At 41.1% G+C, this 20007-nt stretch overlaps 1 protein-coding gene across 1 annotated transcript; it reads right to left on the bottom strand.

The window, feature by feature from the left end:
* Nucleotides 1-3318: 3318 nt before the first annotated feature.
* gabra4 (gamma-aminobutyric acid type A receptor subunit alpha4) lies at nt 3319-19147 on the bottom strand. Its single transcript, XM_046030438.1, has 9 exons — nt 18739-19147; nt 18476-18594; nt 17187-17254; nt 16627-16847; nt 15912-15994; nt 12134-12277; nt 11453-11605; nt 6713-6969; nt 3319-4280 (listed from the first exon to the last, which is right to left on the bottom strand). The coding sequence occupies exons 1-9, from the start codon at nt 18825-18827 to the stop codon at nt 3747-3749; spliced, it is 1668 nt and encodes a 555-aa protein (XP_045886394.1). The 5' UTR covers nt 18828-19147; the 3' UTR covers nt 3319-3746.
* Nucleotides 19148-20007: the final 860 nt, after the last annotated feature.

Here is a 20007-nt window from a genome sequence, read left to right as displayed (position 1 = left end):
CTCCTGTTCTCACTTTGTACAACTAAATTGAGTTATGTAGACCATTTATCATTAGAAAATCAATTATTAGTTCAAGAATTTAAAAACATAACACTGATTGATTGAGTGAATTAGATTTTTGGATTATTATTGGATGGATATTCTATTGATTGGAAAGGATAGTGTACACAATATAGCCTTTTAAGCATAATATATTTTATGTCACTTAATGTCACTTACAGTACAGGATTTCAGGGGAAATGGTTTTGCCACTGTATCTAAAAATACACAGGTTTTATGAAGATGAGGAGTTACTGTATATTTCCTAAAACAAGGCGAGTCAGATCACCCTTACATCCAGTACATTTTTGTGTCCTTAAACCCTATGTGGCTTTGCTTTGTCAGCAAAGAATTTAAACAATACTGAAGTGAAACTAGCTTGTAAACCTTGAGTAAAAGAAAAGAAAAAACTGTAAATCTCATCTCCTCAGTCTGTTTTGAAATTTTGAACACACGTTTGCCAGTGCGAATCTTTAGTTCATATTAAGTAAATAGGGCGAGAGGATAATAACAGTTGGAAGCCTCTCATTCTCTGCTTCAGTTTTGTTTCGCTGTTATAATTTGGTGACTTTTCAGGAGGCCCAATCCTGTGCAATGCAATAGAAAAAGTGTCCTGAGCCTGCAGTGTTCTTTATTAGTCAGAGCCTATAGGAAATCAACATTTCAGGTAGGCAGTCAGCCACACAGGTAGAATTAAACTTTCATCATCGTGTTAATTAATATACCTGAATGGCAGGATAACTTTCTTTACTTTGGCATCCGACTCTTGCCTGTTTCAAAATGAAAAGCAGAGCACATAGGAATGTGTTCAAAATAAAAAGGGGTTGAGCCACTAGAGGGAGCATTATGCCACTTCAAAAGGCACTGTAACACTACAATGAATGCCCCATTTTACCCAGCCATCTGCACTTTCTAGTTTTTAATTAGGCTATTTTGATGCTGTTGAACTATTTAAACAGCTGAAATGACAATGATTGAAAGAGAGGTGGTCTCAGGATGTGGTTGAACTTTCCACAAAGCTGCACTGTGTCAGCTTTCAAAATGGCAGAGAAAGCGTGTGGAGCATATTTAACTCTCTGTCTATCACCTAGAACACCCCCCCACCCCCCCAAAAAAACAAACATTGGCAGCTCCATCAATCACGCACACATTTAGAGCAGTAGAATCACGCCACATAAACACTGAAAATCAATCTGTTCTTGACAAGGTCCTCATTAGTACAGGGATGATCTGTGTTTTTATGATGAGATATATTTTGTACACTGTTGTGAGAGACAGAGAGCGAGTGAGAGTGAGGCCATCGGGGAGGTAACAACGGCTAAATCAATTTCACACATGACTGCGTTCAGGCGAGGTGAGTGGCGGCAGGCATCTTGATCTGTCCATCAGCCTTCGCGTTTGTTGTCGCTGTGGCGGCATCATAACGCCTGTTGGACTAACCCGATTGATGAGGGCCAACGACCACGACTACATGGATGATATGGCTATTAGAGCAAGAAACTAGGCACCTAGTACATCATGCATCCCCACATATGACATCTCTGTCTGCAGATGGATACAGAGGAGCTGAACTCATCCACCGAATGTTTAACCTTCAACTGCTACAAACGGTCTCCACTGAATAATGAGAGAGGAAAATTAGGCCAAACTGGAAATGTATTCTATTAGTCAAGCAGGGTTTTTGTGCCTCCTTTATCAAAATGTAAGGGTAATAACTTGCGAATGATCTTGTAAATAGATGTTTCAAGATCCTGCTTCTTCTTGATGAGGGAATACAGATATATTGTGGAGGGAAGATTTTCATATATCCTGCTCACACTACTGTATATTTAAATGTGATATTAATCTGTTGAGGTGCCACAGACTCCAATTATTTACCATAATTCTGTGATGGTTTCTAGTCAGATGTCTTCACTTCTATACAGTATGTAATAACTGACAATATTACTTTGTCCAGAGAAAGTACTCAATGACAATAAATCCCCTATTTCAACTCTACCGGTCAATAACAGGAGACAACGAAGATTTGTGGACGTCATTGTTGTGTGATATTTAGGTAATGATGTCCTTCACACATTCAAAGATTAGATTATCAGCAGTATCTTTCATTTCCTCTGAGGGCACCAGAGTGTGAAACTGCACAAGGGCCTGATCACACAGGAGAACATCATTTTGATATGGTCAAAGATTTTCTGGGCTATATTTTCATAAGGAGGACAGTACTGGATGCATCGGGTTGAAAAAAGTTTGATTCAAGGCAGAAATGTGTCTGACTGTATGCCACGTCACATCTTTTGTATCTACAGAGTTCTGTATGATTTAAAAAAACAACAACAAAAAACAAGTAAAGTTTAATGTGGTGGGAAATACTTTGCGCTTCTTTCCAAGAGTTTGATGACAATCTGAGAGTGGTATCGATCTTCACATGTAACTCTCGGCAAGAATGCAAAAAAAACATTGATCTATTTATTATATATAACAGGATCCAAACAGAAAGAGCAGGCCTGCAGTGGTGCACTCAGGCTTTTATTAGGATTTTTTCTTGCTGGTAATATAGTGTACAGTAAATTCCATCACTCTAACTCTAGCTGGCACAATTAACAGCAGCCTAATTCTCAGTCAAGGAGGTGGATGACAGCAGTCAGCTCCTGTGTCTCTCCCCTGGAGCAGCTGTTGAACAGTTCAGTCACATTCCTTATTTTATTTTATTGCTGCAGTGATCTATGACGAATTACTTTTTTTCAGCTCCATCTATTTGTTCATGCCATGACTGTATTTTAATCACTTGCACAATCTTTGTCTACTATTTGCCAACCCTTTATGGAAGTAAAGAAGAATGGATTAACTTTACTACTTTCAGCCCGAGTAATAACCAAATTTCATCTTCAGTATTTCCAGATTAGTTAATCCATTTTATATAAGAAAGATGCTTTGTAAGTAGGTACTGTACAGAGGCTTTTCAGGGCTGATCAGGTCCAAAGCTCCACTCAGCCTGGTTTGATTACTTTCAATAGGACAAAAACTCAGTTTCATTTTAGTTTGGCTGCCTGTCATTTGACCAGGAATTATAGTTTTCCCCCTGGAAACGACCACCAGAATCCCTTTGTTCTCTCAAATGATTTCACTGGGATTATCTAGCCTGCTGGCACCAAAGCAACAAGTCTTTATATTTAAATTGAAGTACTCTGTAACCATTATACATATATATATATATATATATATATATATATAATATATACATAGTGTTGGTTCTGTTCATTTCAGGATGGTACACACATCCCAACATCTTGCCAGATGCAGGGTACAAAAATAGGAAAATGAAAAAATCCCATGCTTTATCTTGACTCAGGGCCAAAAGGATCATGAGGCAGTTGAAGCCAATGAAGACCTTCACAGTCAGACGTAGCACGGTATAAAGAGGACGGTAGCATATTCCTGTGTTCAGGTGTTCTTTCTTCTGTTGAGTCAGATATTTCTAATTTGGCTGATTTGTTCCCATGCTTGCTGTTCGAGGACCTTAGGAAGAAAAAAATATATATATATTCTGAGTGTGTTCTCCAGGATATGGAAGTGCTTGGTGAGCACATTCTGTTTATCTGTTTGGCAAGAACAATAATTTCCTCTTTTTGTTTGTAACTCCCATAATCCTTGTTTGCTTCCCATCTGTTAAAAGAAATAAGTCTTCACTCATGTTGCCAGAGCAAAGTCTACCCACCTTTAGCCACTGCTGTTTCCTTGGACAAGTAAACCACCCAGTAGACCATATTAAAAGCCCCAAAGGACACTGGGAACAGGATCCGGGCATACTTGTCAATTTTGCTGGTTCCACCCATACCAGCCGTGGTGGGCTGGGAGCATGGCGTCTGCTTTATCTCCAGTTTGTTCCCCATCATCTGGATGCGCTCCAGCTTGGGCCCCAGCAGATGCTGCAGAGACGGGGCGGTGGTGTTCTCCTTGCACGGCGTCCCCGCCATTACATCTGGTGTGGAAGCTGCAGCCTGGGGCGTACTCTTCACCAGCTGGGCAGAGGAGGAGGCTACACTAAGCAGGCTCTCAGATTTGGGGCTGGAGCGGGAGAGGGTGGAGGAGCTGCCATTGGCACCAGTGGCTAAAGGTCGTAGCGGCCTCGCTCTTCCTACTCCCGAAATGTTGGTGGTGGACTGGGCTTTCTGGTGACTCCTGGACTCTTGTTGGGAAATATAATTAATCCGCTTTCTTAGGTTACCATTGGTATCAGGATTCTGAAAGATAAGAAAAATAACAATGATAATTATTAAATAGAAGTATACCGACAATTTCTTAAAAATACTTCTATGATGGAGGTTAATAAAATGTATGCTCCTTAACATCTGTAATGTGAATGTTCTGCAGTAGAACCTGAACCAATGGTACATTGGATAAGACGCCTAGTTGCTCCAGAGGCGTGCAAACTCTGACATACACAGCAATTGTAAGCCGCTTTGGATAAAAGCATCAGCTAAATGAATAAATGTAATGTAAATGTAAACGTAAATCCGACACGCTCTCAAAAACACTGGTGGAAAAACACACTGAGCTGCAGCACACAGTGACAAGACATCCGCCTGCTGCCTCTCCTTCTCTCAACACTAGCTACCCTCCATCCAGCCGATGGACATAAAGTTGTTACTGTGATGTAGGGACAGAGCTCAGTTAAAACTTTATGGATGAAAGATACATTTGTTACAGATTAATAACTCACCACTCTGAAATTCTTGCTCCAGTCCATGTTGCTAAACTGGTAAGGGGAGATACAGCTGAACTGAAGCCGTGTTTACCGGCTTTTCAGGGCCTGTCGTTCTCTGCTTCTGACTGACTAGTAGTCCTTAACTAGGAACTGCGCATGTGCAACTCCCAACAAAGATCTTGTAGAAGTGAGATACATCCCTCTAAAACAAAGAGTTCAACGCAAAGTAGGGCTGCAGCAATATGTAAAGACAAAAAAAGTTTTTTTGAAAATGAAACCATGTAAACCTGTTCTGGTACAACCCCTGAATAAACGCACATGAGCATAATATGACCTATTTATAATATCTGCCCTAAATATTTAACACATTAAACCATGATGGCTATTTAGTGGTAATATAATGCATATCAAGCTAAAGTTCTGGTCTGAGTGAGTCATAAAAGTAAAGCTGTTTTGTTACAATGTGGACCTACATTTTAAAGAAAACAACACGAGGATTTGTAGTGAGAATACTGTTCACATTCCTCCTGTCTGCTTCACATTTGAAGCCATTTGCAGGCAAAGGTAAAGCGCACTTGCTTTTCCTTTCTGAAAAGCGGGCCGGGCAACATAAACCTTGTCATATTGATCTGATTACAGTCCCCCTGACACAGATGGCCAACATCTGGAAGCAGATGATACAGAGTGTCCAATACAGATGTCACTTACCAAGGATTTCACTCATTTCACACAAGCTTAAGACAGAAAGAAGGTAGCACTTCATCGGGGCAGTAATGCAGTGTAGCGTCAAAGGAGCTTATCCTTTGAGAGTTGATGTTTTCAAGCAGGGAGAGCGTGACGCTTGTACTAAGGCATTTGCAGGAATAATCCAACCCCCCCCACCCCGAAAGGATCCAGTGTGATTGTGTCCCATGTGTAGCAGAGGAAGTGTGTTTGCTTTTCATCCTGGAAGAGGTAAAAGGCTCGAGAGCTGAAACCCTCATCACACCCTGACCCTCATGTCAAGCCCTTTGGAAGCACCAACAGGACCTGCTCTCGAGGAAAAGAGTATAAATCCCCCCCTCCCCCGGTGCCAGAGTCTTTTGAAACCTATACAGATGTACCCGGGCTGTGTTGCCGTAGCAACCTTCTAATCCACTGAAGTGCTGTTGTCACTATACTGCATTCAGGCATGATTACGCCACACTGGGATTTGGACTGGAGGGGGCAACCTAAAGTAGTTAGTGTAAAACTGGCATATGCATGGGTTATGTCAGCTTCAATGATCACTTACAGTAGTTGTATGTATTTAATGTCGTCTCTTCAGAAGAAAATCTAAGAAATATGCACTTCTCGCTTCTTTTCACTGCCATCACATCTGTAAAGCAGCGTTTATACACCACCATAAATATATTGCAGCAGTTATACTAGTTTGTAACACATTAAACAAATCTGAAAATAGCTTCATGGCACATTCATGAATTCTGATTCAGTCCATATGTCTTCTACCATGGTGTCAATGTAATTAGTTTCAACTAGTGATACAGTAATAAGAGATTATGTCAATTTATTCAGGTAGAATATAAAAATATCGGTTCCACAGCAAACACCATCATTGAGAAACACCTCGTGATTAGCCTGTAAACATCTGTGTTTAGCTGTTTTTCTTCTTTAGGCCAGAGGCAGCAAATTGGCTTTCAATTCAAATCAACAGCCAGATACAAGCAGGTTCTGGTGGTATTTGAAAGTCTAAACTCACATGCTGGGATCAGATTTCTCCTGTTTTTACTACATTTCAGATCCTCTCAGCCCTTATAAGCAGGAGCACAGCTGACAATCCTCAGGCAGACCACTCCTGGCCATTCAAAGGTCTAGGCTAAAGGCCAGATAGAGTAAGCACATAATAAGGGACATGCTGTGTAAGTGCTCCTTGAAGTTAAGTGCTATCAGACTATTTGCCACGGCCACTTTGAGGGAAACAGAAATCACCTGCAGCGCTTCCTCTGTGTCCTTGACCTTGACAGGCGTGGTTTGGGGCACCGGGGGACATTTGGCCGGCTTCTTTTTGGCCCGCTCGATCTGTGCGTTGGTGAAGTAGTTTACGGCAGCGAACTCAATGAGGGCAGAGAAGACGAAGGCGAAGCAGACAGCGATGAACCAGTCCATTGCAGTGGCGTAGGAGACCTTGGGGAGGGAGTGGCGAGCGCTGATACTGAGTGTCGTCATGGTCAGGACAGTGGTGATTCCTGCAATGGTATCAAAATATAGAATAATATGAAACATATAGCAAGCATGATATAAGAATATTTGTGTTGGAGGTCACTGCAGTTCCACTTAAGTGAAAAGATTGTAACATAAATTTGTAATAAAATAATTTAAAATTAAGACTAAACATCTATTCATGAAACTGCTGTTTTCTCCATGGTTCAGCATGTATCAAGCAACATATCATTTTAGGTCAGAATGAAACATTTGCAGTGTTCAATAACCCATGTACATTATGTTGGTCTGCATCAGCATATTTCATTAACTGAATGCAGGGACATAATGAACCACATATATTTGGCTCTCTGAAATTAGAGACATGTACAAAAGGAACAACAGTTTTTAATTAATTCATTAATTAATTATGGCACATTGGGGACACTGCAACAAGCTGCAAACACATTTACATTACATTATCTACATATCCAGCAGACACGAGGCAACATTCATTTGGAGTTGTGTTTCTTGTTACCTGACAAATTTTAAGTCCAGTATTCACTCTCCTTTCAGCTATTTTGGTCTCTACCAGCTCCTGAGGAAAATATCTGACCCTTAGCTGCTAAATGATCCACTGTGTTCGCTAGCTAGTTACTCACTTTGTCTGACTGTTGTTTGCTGTTTGGCAGGTAGCGTACAGTCGATTTATTAGACCTTTTTACCTGAAAACAGCTGCCGACTGAGCGCCAAACAGACAGACACAGGTAGCATCTAGTTGGGGAAGAAAGTGGATATCTAGCAGCTAAATAGGCAGGTCTTTCCGTCAGGAGTTAGTGGAGACCAAAACAGAGCTAAAACGTGAGTGAACAGTGAGCTGAAAGTGAGGCAAAAGGTAAAGAGGATGACAGTGAACCAAAACAGTAAAGTTGTGGGCCATGACACCCCAAAAATAAAAGACTTTCAATTCTCTGTGGGTTCATCAATACAATCTCCTATAATAATAATAATCTCCTATAGCCAGACCTATCTCCACACTTGGTTTTAGTGCTGTGCCTACAGTGGAGAAAGGTTGGGCTAAACCTATTCTCACCTATTCTTGTGATTGGCCCCGTTACAAATATTTTTCTTGTTCCCATCGCCCCAAAAAGCATGTTTGTGTACACACGGGTGTACAGATACACAACGACTCCACACAATTGCAAACCTGCAGCCTTTGATCAGCACCACTGACAGCAGCCGAAGTGCCAAAAGCAAATCAACAAATTAACTCAAACCTGCTATATCGGACCATCAAACAACCGAAATAGCTTTAGCAAGCCTACAGTAACAAATCAACCCCAAGTAGTTGACACAGTATGTCAAATGGGCCCTTGTAATCAGCTGGGCCCCGGTGCATTACACCTGTTGCACGGTTGGTACTTACACCACGGGGCACAGGAGGAAAAAAGCTAGCTTGTTTGTATTTCTTTAAACCAATCAGATAGAGGAAGGGGAGGAGAATTCTGACTGAAGTAGCCTCCCAATGGCAAGCTTATTCCCTGAGCCTACTTCCAGTGAGCCAGACTACATTACATACAGTTATTTGATCCATTGTTGATATAAAAATATTTATTAGCGCAACTTTAAATTACTCGGTTCTCTATGCCTGAAAAAGAAGCTTCCCCAAACACTCGGAAGGTCAGCTGAGCTAACTAGGCTACTTATGGCAAGAAATTTTCCTTCAGTGCGGTGAGGTTTCATACCAAAAAACTCGACCAATAGGGTTATTTCAGCCTGCAGACAAACTCTATTTCCAAATGTTTGTAACTACACATCCGCCACCAAGAGCTTACAGCTGGCTTAAGTATACACCCTGCTCCATCGCAGTAACTGCGACTGTGGAAACAATGTAAGTAATGGGAGTTCACCTCTAGACTGAATGTCACATGTTCCTCCTTCACTCAGTAATAAAACGAGACACAACGATCTGGCCACGCAAGGTCACGTGTGGCTCCTATAATAACAAAAGGTTATAGTATAAGCCACTCGTCCTTGCTATTATTAACAAATAGCAATAATGTGATTTGGAGAAAATCCCCTTTACGTTAGTCCTTGCCCAACATAAATTCACCCCCTGAGCCCGGATGCGACCGCCCTATAATTACCTGTCAATCAAAAGCTGGATGACTTTGATAAGTGAACTGCGGCTTGAGGCCACAGACTGAGGATATTAACCTCTAATATAAAACTGTTCTCAAGATAAGCAAAAACTGAGATGGTTGATAGATATACTGGAACTCTGCATATGTAAAAGCGTTCATGTCTTATTTCATGTGTTTATTTTCTTGTTCCCAACTATATAGCTGAAAAAGTCCACCTACTGTGGAAATTATAGTGGATAGGAATAAATAGTGCAATGCAATTATAAAATTGTATAAAATAATCTTTACAATTATATTGAAGTCATAGAGGAAGAGGAGATATCCAAACAACAACCACCCTCCTCACTCCCCACCCCAACCTCACACACCGCTCCCACACACACACATTCAGACAGCGGATAACGTCAGAAATCCGCCGCCTCAGAGACTCCTCTGATACAACAATACTTGTGCTGCTGTGATGCCTCTGTCATTCTGAACAGTTTGGGCAGGCAGGCGGGGGATGTGCAGCTGGACTGTCGGATACATTGGTCACTGCAGGAGAGCAACACTTATCCCCTAGTGAGTCTGCTTAGCAAAAACACAAAACACAAACTGTCCAGTCAACAGAAGAAATACATACTGCAGGGGACACTGCAGTGTGTGTGTGCGTGCGTGTCACCAGCAGCAAAACCATTAACGAGGTTGGTTGTTTGTTCACCAATAGTGATTCAGCATGCTGTCATAGTTTAACTGAATGTCGCTGCCAGCCAACAACAGCCCTGTTATTATAATTAAAGGGGAAGTGCTTCAATCTTACACTTCAAAGTCTGTTTACAGGTCTTGAGGGGTACTTCTGCATACGTGAAAAAATCTCATCTCCTCTTAAGGCTAGTGACTTGAGGCTTCAGTAGCCCCTTCTAGCATAACACACCCAAAAGTTGCATTGTGGGTAATGTAGGCGCCATTAGACTTCTTTTTCATTAACACAATACTTTCATTTTGTAACATATTTCTGGCATCATGAACAGTCGACAAGTCACATAGCGATTCAAAGAATTATTAATCACCACTGACACTATCACTGCCATGGGGATAAGTTACGGGGATAGTTAAGAGGATAAATTACCTCTTGAAAATTATTCTCCAAAACATATTCTCTTTTAGAGCTACTTTTAAAATGGAGGACAAGTGTTAGTGCCATTATCACTGAATGGCTTTCCATCAACTTAAGTGGAGGATAGTGGTCTACAAACTACCAGAGTGAGACATCCCTTAATAATAAAACAACACCATCTAGCAACACTGGTCTAGTTTTAGCAGTTCTGTCTGTCAACCTGCCTCTCGTTCGACACACACTAATCACTCTATTCTAGGACAGGGACCCAAACGTTGTACCAGGGGAACCAAGGAGAAAAACTGGGTCAGTGGCCAAAAACTGAAATGATGGATAATGCAACAACCTGTGAACTTGTAATAAAATGCCAGCTAATTTAATATCAAACTCTTCATCAGTGGGTTAAGATGGGGGAAAACGGGTACACTTTAGCCTGTACCCAACAAATGCAAGTAAAGTACATGCAGGCTATCATTTGTTCATTTCCATCTGACTTACCTTTGTTTAGGAACACAACACAACAAAAGATTTTTAGGTAACTAATGTTTTTTTGACAATGGTATACAACAAAGCATTTTTGATGATCCAGTCAGGAGATGTGTGTGGAATCATTCATTAGTGTGGAGCAATATGTAGAAAATATTTTTCTGACTGGTATATAAATTTGAAAAATTCACATCTGGGTAAGACGGAGCAAAATGCTCTGATGAGTCATATTTGATAAAAATACATTTATTTAATATTCTGATAAAAAAGATTAGTGAGGAACAAACCATAATTTCGTCATAGACCTTGATTAGATGGTAATCTTTATATAAAATTAAAAATCAAATATGGCTAAAACAACTACTTTTAATACTCACAGGGTATCTTTCCCCATCAAGGATTTATTCAGTTTCAGCCCATTTACAGGGATATTTATATAACATCTTGAGAAGATTTTGTATCATGCATTATTTCAGCCAAAACCTTTTTTGTCTTTGCTTGAGGCATCTTTGCTTAGAAGATGCATCAACATAATTTTCCCTTATGCTCTCAGCTGTTCATTCTTGCATTTCAAACCAGTTTTAAAACTAATAGTAGTGAATTTGCATTTCATGTTCAATCTTAAGATTTAAAAAAAACAGCACCTCTTTATTCCCCATAATCACCTCACACTGTAACATCTCCTTGTTGTGCAGAGTAGAGAGTCACTCCAGCTCTGACGGCTCTGTTGGCGTGCACGCATCAAATAAATAAACAGAGAGCAAAAAGGCCATGCAGGATGAGGGATGTGTGAGGTCTACATACCGAAGACTGTGCGTGCCGGGACCGATTCTTTATTTATCCAGAAGGACACTTGGGAGAGGATTACTGTCATTATGCAGGGGATATACGTCTGAATCATGAAGTAGCCCATTTTACGTTTCAAGTGGAAGTAGACCGTCATCACCACATATTCACCTGGAGGATCAACAGAAATGAATTAGTTTGATTAGCAAAGAATTTAAAGTTGGAGGCTGACAGATTCCAGTTAATGCAGCCTTAGACCAATGTCACATTTCTTTCTATTTGATCATTTTCTCGTAATTTTTTAGTAACTCCATCCATTTTTATCCAAATGGATTCATGCCACCTGTTGCAATTTTCTGCTGCTTATTTCTTTTTTTTTTTGGATCCTTCACTATTTATGTGAACTGAAATGCATCAACTCATGATGTTTACAGTGTTTAATTTCAAAAGGCTGTAGTTAAAGCTCCAGATATCTTTCCAATATCTACCACCTGTGCTTCATTTGCGCAGTATCCGTCCTGTCATTCATGTGGAAAATACAGTGTGGACCTGGCAACAAGTCTACCAGATTTGACATAGTACAATACACACAGACAGCTGAACACTCTGTTCTTCACAACACCAATCCCTGCAGCCATTTTCATTTAAAGCATCGAGTATAATTCAGCTGATAACTCAAAATGGTGAAAGGAGGCTCACCTGTGATGGATTTAATCGTTTCACTGGAGACCGTCTGGCCGATGAGATCATACTGAACGAGGCTGGAGGACTCAGGAGGGACCTCCACTGAATGCTGAGGCCCTTTGGTCCAAGTATAGATCATCTCTGTTTTAGGATAGGCATCTGTGGGCAGACAGCAAAGCCACCTTGATGTGAGTCACTACGTTGTGAACAGTGCAGTAGAAAAAATACAGTTTAGGAAAGATTCTCTGCATCTACGTAATGTGTTTATATAGCAGCAGAGATTTTGAAAAGGGGATTGTAAACCAGATCTGTCTTTGTCCATGTACATACATGTATACTGATATAATTTTACAATGTTGTCAATATTTGTAGGCCTTTTTGAACTAGCTGATGAGTTCATGGATAACAACTTCTGCCTCTTACCACCTTTCCCCTGACTGGCTATTATTGATTGTTTGATCTAGAAGTTGTACTGATGATAGTCCTATGACTTTTTTTGTATATACTTTTTACTTCTGCCACTTTTGTTACTCTTTATAAGCCTAGACTTAAATGCAAGTGCTAACTTTTCTACATTATTTATACTGTAAAAGTGGAATAAACCAGGAACTACAGTATGATGACTGAATTAGACATTTGTCTTTCTTTCTATTATCAATCTATCTTCTAAGATATGTACATTTTCACTTATGTCTGCATTATGTTTTGGGCACTTTGGGCAGCGCAACAAGCTGTAAAGTTAACATTTTACAAACTTGATGTTTAAAGATTAATAAACTTCATACATCAAGCAGACATGGAGCAGCATTAGCATTCTTTTGGAGTCGTGTTTCTGGGAATCTGATGAACGCAAGTCCAACATTCACTCTCTTTTAGCTCTGGTTTGGTCTCCATAGACCCCTGAGAAAAATAGCTGGCTCTTTAGCTGCTACATGCTACACGATGTTCACCAGCTGGTTCGCTAACTTCACATGTATGCTTTTTTGGTGCTGGGCAGGTAGCGTACTGTGGGTTTATCATTGAAAACAGCTGCCTGCTACAGCTGGAAATGAGCTTGCTCATTCGGGTTAGGGCTGGTGGGTAGGGCTGAGGGGAACTGCAGAGTTGGGACATAATTGTCTATGGGTTCATCACTACTAGTGACACTTTTACAATTAAACATAATCATTACTTCAATTGTTAATATATGAATATTGATTAGAGCAGCTTGTGAGTTAAAATGCTGCCACAGATATATTTGGTATCCTTGAATGTGAATGTTTTGAAGTTAATTTATTACTGTTTATTGTTTCTCCACTGACTAATTCATTTGTTAGGGCTACCAGTGAGGCACATTGACCCCTCACTTCTATTCAACTGTAGGAAGAAACTCTAGAGTAGTTAATGTACTATTCTGCTGGAAAAATAAGGAGGATATTTCATCATATGTCATTGAAGTGGCAGTGACTTGCTTATATCTGATATTTGATAATACAAATACATGACAACATCAAATCCACTGTGTTTCTACAGTAGATTCACTGAAACCAAAGCAATATGGTTGGAGTCAAAGTTCACCAAGGTCCCATCTGTCATATTACACTCACTAATGCATCATACTGACATCAGGTCTCCAAGCAAAAGTTAAAAAGTTGACATAGTGTCTGACATAGGGATACTTTAAATCACTTTACTCCTTCCCTTTGTTCCCTAATATTGCTTCGTCAGAGTGTTTTGCTGTATGTATCCTGGTGAGGCTGGCCAGCCTGTGTGGACGCACAGCAAAATGCCAGTTGTCTGTGCCTGCCTCTCCCTATGGGACTCCACATCGGCAGGATACCAACTGTGCTGCCAAAATGAAATGACTCTGGTGTGTCATGGAGTGGAACGCAATGCCTGTGCACACAAGTCCAGATGGAGAAACAGAAAAGAAGATGGAGAGAAGGAGAGAGAAAGAGAGATGGAGAAAAAATGAAGACAGGGCAGACAGAGAGAAAATTAGCACACACACACCAGCTATGGAAAATAGCTGCATAGGTCTGAGCTGTCCTGAGGCAGAGGAAGGGATTCTGACCTTTCCTTCGCTTCAGGCCACATCAGATCCATGCTCGCTTCCTCCTGGCTGGAGGCTAGCAGCAGCAGAGCAGGATGGTGAAAGGAGGAGGATGAGGAGGGGGAGACGGATGACACTAAAGGAAAAATGTGAATTTGTCCTCTGCAATGTCACATCACAATGTCAATTGACGGTGGATTGGGGGAATGTAAAGGCAAACGCATTGTCTTTTCCTTTCTTTTCTCTCGCAGATGTAATCTTCAAATTGCTGCTCTTCTCTGATAAGACGGAGCTGCTCTATTTGAGAAACTCCTTTATTTGTGATAAGTAATTTCTGCTGACTGGTAGGCCCAATATAAACACTGATGCTGAGCCAGGGCTTCATTGTTCACAATGAAGAATGAAATACTTCATTATTTAGTATTAGCATTCAGTCACTTTGTCTCACAAAGTGCTCAACTCCTCAGCAATCCTTTTCAGCCCAGAATCCATTTCAGCGCCAGGGAGAGAGCAGTGATGTGATAGAGCTTTTTATTTATTTTTGATAATAAACCAGGGTAAATGTTTGATTTGTGACAGACTTCTTTACCTTCCTAAGTTATCCTTTATATTTATTGTGCAACATTTTTGTTGCAGTATATGTATTTTTGTCATGTCAAATAAATCAAAATTCCTAAACTCTTAAGAACAATATTTAAAAGGCACTTCCATGTTGCATTTGTAAATATGAATATATCTTTCTCAGATTTCATCATGAAAACCTGGCAGCTAAAAAAAAGTGAGACAAGAATTGGGGTGAATGGTTATCTCTGCCATTGGTGTTAAAAGAGCAGATGGAAACAGCTAGATGCTACAGTTTGTTAAACAAACAAGATTTAACATTAAAATAAATTACTGCCTTTTAGACGTGGTGGTAGGCATATTTAGCTAAGCGAAGCTAACCGCCTGCAGCTTCATGTTTACCCTACAGACAAAAAGTGGTATCAATCTTCTCATATGAACCTTGCAAGAAAGCGAATAGGTCAAATTATTAATTTAAGAATCCTGATATTTTGTCCTTGCCCCACCTCACTGAAGTCACTCCAGTTGGAATAAGATGGAAAAAAAGATCTCAGCTTTTGAGAATAAAAGAGGAAATAAAACTCAGTCAAAACTGCTGAAACTACCTGCTGTGTATTACTTGCAAACTGCGATGCCTCCTGTTTAGTGATGTAAAGTATTTCAGGGCCTCAGATGAAACAACATCGGGGGGCACAAAATGTAAAATGCAGTGTGGAGGCCGTTAGATGCTGCCAGTCTGCACAGCAATGGGTTTATTTGTTTACAGCCAGAATAATGACTCAGATACAAAGGGGTACATGCAGTAATGGTTCATTGATGTAAAATATTACCCATAGTACCAACACAAAAAGCTGTCATTTTACACTCTCCTGCGTGTCACTCCTATATGAAATGACTGCTACATTTATGGGATTCTGTAGAGGGGTCAGAGGTCAGGCTTCAACAGCCTTTTGTGTTGTTGGATCTATTTAGGGCAACACACTGTAGATGTATTACTGGCCCCCAGTACTGTCAGAGCAAATCAGAAAAACATCTGGTTGGTTACATTCTTCACCAGTGCACAATTAAAGGAGCCTGACATGTGTGTCAGATATTCATTGTGTACTGACCCAGACCCTTTCCATCTCTGTTTCTTCCTCTTCATCTATCTGTCTAATTCACCCACACACACACACACACACACACACACACAGGACTTACAGCTTCCAAACTTGAGGGGGCACGCATGTCCATCCATGGGGAAGTCCACAAGCTTCATGGGACACTCAGCACTAATAGTCAACCTGTTGCAGTAAAGAGAAGAGATCCACACACACATAGACACACACACACATGCACATCAAGAATGTGCGCAAGTATTAGTGACAGCATCACCAGCGTTTTGGTAAACACTGTAAGTTACCATCAACTTAGCTCTGTTAAGCATAGGAAGGTGGGGTTTCACCTCACACCATTCCTGATGGAGACAGGCTTGTAGTTAACATATCTTAGTGTGCTAAATGTCAGCATGCTCTATGGAGAAATCACAGAGAGTCGATTCTTCTGATATGAATGCATGTCAGTGATGTGACACAGTGTTAGCGAAAAGGTTAGTGATTTAGCAATTATTTGACTGCTATATTGAATTTGGCAGCCTCCACACAGCTCTTTACTGTTTGCACTGTGGGCCACTGGGTGTGATCTCACAGCAAATCTGTCTTATTGTTTTAAATCAAATAAAGTCTGTCTTCTCTCTTCTCTAACTTTTTAAATTAGCACAAACCCCAAAATATAGAATACAAATAATGTGAAAAGTCCATTCCCCCAAACACACTGAGCATAAATAGTAGGAAATAGACATAGTGTCAAGTTTTCTTTGTCCATCAGGTGTTTAACGCTAATAGAAAGTATACAGCGATGGCGTATGCTACAGTACCTCATGGTGTACAGAATGGTGCCATTCTTCATGATGCGGAACAGCTTGTTGGGGGCTGTCATGTTGTGAGCGACTGACTTCTTGCCATTCCTGAAGAAGGTGTCTGGTGTCCACACATTAGTCACCATCAGGTTGTTCAGCCTCAAAATCTCTATCGGGCCCTCATACATCAACCTACGGTCCACCCATGTCTGTCGAAAGAACACGTCCATTGTGTACTCCTAAGACAGGAAAAGTGATAAATTCATGAAAAAACATATAAGGTTGGTAGTTGGGGTGATATTGCTTCATGATTATCTGCTGTAAAGAAAGACTGCAAAGAAAAACATCTAGTTTTCCACCCAAATATAAAGAAGTCAGGCTTTGCTTGAATGCATCTTCCCCTATAGCATGGAAGCCATTATCTTCAAATATGGTTCTTGCCTGTAACTTCTGCAGTGACCAGATGTGGAACAAAGTTGTGCGAACTTAGGGTGCATGTTAGCATTAACAGTATTAATACAAAAAAATCATAAATCAACATTTAACTGTTTAACTACATTTAAAGTCTGTTTACATACCATTTCAACATCTGAGACAGGCCCAAAACTTGTCACATAAATGTCGGTCTTGACCTCAGTCACAGGACCTATTGAGGCAATGAAACAGGTGTCACATTTAATGTTTGGTGTTTTATAAATCCTTCCATGTCAGACTCCAGCCTTGGAGAGACACCAGTCTTTTTTCACACTTGTATAAATACTACAGGCCTACAGCACCAAACCCAAAAGGCATGTAATAGCTTATCTCATCCAGAGCTGCTGCGGTGCCTTTGCATAATGAAAGTGAAAGAAATAGCTTAGACGATGTAAAACCATAACACAGTTTGTTGTTGTTTTTTTCTCAGTGGAAGATTGTCGAGAGAGACGTTTATGAGTGCAGGAATAAGCTACAGTGTGCCTGGCTATCTGCACATTTCTGTTGACAGGCTGCTTTTGCACAGTAAACCAAAGAGATGTCTCTTCCAGAATAACACTAGCATGTTGTGCTTTCAGATATGATGTACAGAAACCCAAACCCTTACTTTTAGCACTTGAACTCTGCATTAAGCATTTGGCCCACAACATACACATGGTTACATAACTGCATTCTCTTAAATGTGCAAGCTCAGAGGCCCCTCTTTGGACTGCAGAAGGACAACAGGATAAAGTCTGAAACACTGGTCACTAGTGGCGTGTGTTGTGAAACCCTTGACCATGAAGCAACATGTTCTATACTGTGCATGTTTCCCGCACAGGGAGATGGACAGAAAAATCTGCTTCAATGTTCCCATTGAGAGGTGTGCAAGGCATCCATTGCATGTCCTGAAAGAGGCATCCCTCCTCTGTTGTTTTTCCTGAGCTTTCTTCCCTGTGTATCCTAAGGTTTGAGTTTAAGGGCCCAATGCTTGTAAAACCTTTTGAGGAATGTTTGTGATTTTTGATTTACAAATTAAACTGACTTGACTTATGGGATGTCTTTGATGCTGACCATATTGCACTTTATGTTTTAACCTCTTAGGGCATAAAAACATCACTCCTCTTCCCTTTTTATTAGGAAGATTTAGAGTGTTTCAAAGTATAACTATAGGTCAAACTGACTGGACTTGACTTATAGGGGGTATTTGGTGTTCAATAGTAATGTTACAGCTACCTTATTGAATTTAATCGTGTGTTTGAACTTCCTATTGCGCAAAAAAGTAAAATAAAAGATTAAGTTCCCTCTTCCCCCTTTTAATTGGAAGAAATAAAATATTTCAGGGCTGTGGTGTGTTTGGTAGTTCTCATGTGAAAAATGCTTGATAGTGCCCAAAAAATACGTTTCTACATACCCCCGAATCCAGGTCGCAGCCTGTTGTCATAGCCGTCCAGTAGACGGTCTAAAATCCGAGTAAAATTCTCCGGATAGATCCGTTCATCCTTTCTTGTCTGTCCAGATATTTTCTTTACACTAGAAAGAAAAAAAAGAATCAGGATACCATAACTTCAGTGGTAAAAAAAAAAAATATAGAGAGAGAGAGAAACCTCATTAGTGTCGTTTTAGGAGTCGAGCAGGAGGTTTCAGTACCGCGGACAGAAACACTGTGGGACTCACCAAGTCGCCAAACAGAAAAAGTAGAACAGGGTCCGAATAAAAGCGGGGCGCATCGCTGTCACCGTCTCCTTCTTCTTGGCAGAAACCATCTTTGCATGCCATACTTCAAACCTCTTCACATGTCCCCACGCCAGATGCTTGTGTCCCGGAGAGAAGGAGTCGGGAGGCGCGGCGACGCAGAGGACAGAGCGGCGCAGAGAGGCAGCAAGTTGAGCGTCTCTCCTGCTCCTGCAGTCTCTCCGCCAGACGCGCAGTACACGCACACAGACGCGCGCGCGCACACACCTTCTCCCCCCAGCCCAAGTCACCTCTCGTCCGGTTCCGAGATGCTGCTGCTGCTGCTGCTGGTGGCATCCAGTGAAAGAAACAATCCTCTCTCTCCTTCACCCTATCTCTCTGTTTTGGCTTCTCTGTCTCACCCTCTTTCTCTCCCTCCCTCTCTCCTCTGTTTGCTTTCTCCTTCTCCCCTCTCTCTCTCTCTCTCTCTCTCTCTCTCTCTCTCACACACACACACACACACACACACACACACACACACACACACACCTGCTTTGGTCAGGACACAGTTTAACTTGCACTGCTTGGAAATGACTTCATCACATCTCTGACTTCCCACTCTGTTAAAACCTCGGGAAAGGGAGGACCAGAATGTGTGGATGGGTTCCTCTCCCCACACCCATCTCAGCATTTGGTGTTTCCTGACAGCATGACCTCACCCTGCTTTGCAAAATCACACATAGCCTAAAAGAACACTTTTTCATTCAACTTTTTGGTTTAAAGACTTATTTTGCTGGATGTGCTCCCTGGATGCCCTTTGACCCCGGCATCCATCAATGTCCATCACTCCCGCTGCTTTGTGACAGTGTTACACACAGCTTAGCCTACATGTTGAACTAGTTTCAGGAATGCATTGGTGAGCGCTTGTATTAAGATTCAAATGGGTCAGTCTTGTCGCAATACGCAATAACACACACGCACACACACACACACACACACACACACACACACACACACAAAAGCACACAGGTACTGTAGAGGAACTGGGACAAGCCACATGCTGCTACACAGATTTCTCTGCACCTGGGACAAGCACAAGACCTTCACTCCGTGTGTGTGTGTGTGTGTGTGTGTGTGTGTGTGTCTCTGAAGGTGAAGTGTGGGGTAAATCTCACAGGATAAACAAGATGTCTGGGTTCCACCACACTGGCTTTCCTGATTAGTTTTGAAGTGCATACAGTATATACACACACATACCGAGAGAGAGAGAGA

Source organism: Micropterus dolomieu, linkage group LG19 (genome assembly GCF_021292245.1).
Source record: "Micropterus dolomieu isolate WLL.071019.BEF.003 ecotype Adirondacks linkage group LG19, ASM2129224v1, whole genome shotgun sequence".
Lineage (NCBI taxonomy): Eukaryota > Metazoa > Chordata > Actinopteri > Centrarchiformes > Centrarchidae > Micropterus > Micropterus dolomieu.
Note: the sequence above shows the minus strand (reverse complement) of the source record. Positions and strands in the feature narration are given on the sequence as shown.

Bases quoted from the DNA above. Each gene is read 5' to 3' on its own strand.
- gabra4 (XM_046030438.1), bottom strand. From the start codon at position 18,827: ATGGTTTCTGCCAAGAAGAAGGAGACGGTGACAGCGATGCGCCCCGCT. The intron at 6,970-11,452 runs GTATGTAGACCT...ATACCATTGCAG, and splicing joins CCCGGCACGCACAGTCTTCG to GAATCACCACTGTCCTGACC. The intron at 4,281-6,712 runs GTGATTTCTGTT...CTTATCTTTCAG, and splicing joins ACACAGAGGAAGCGCTGCAG to AATCCTGATACCAATGGTAA.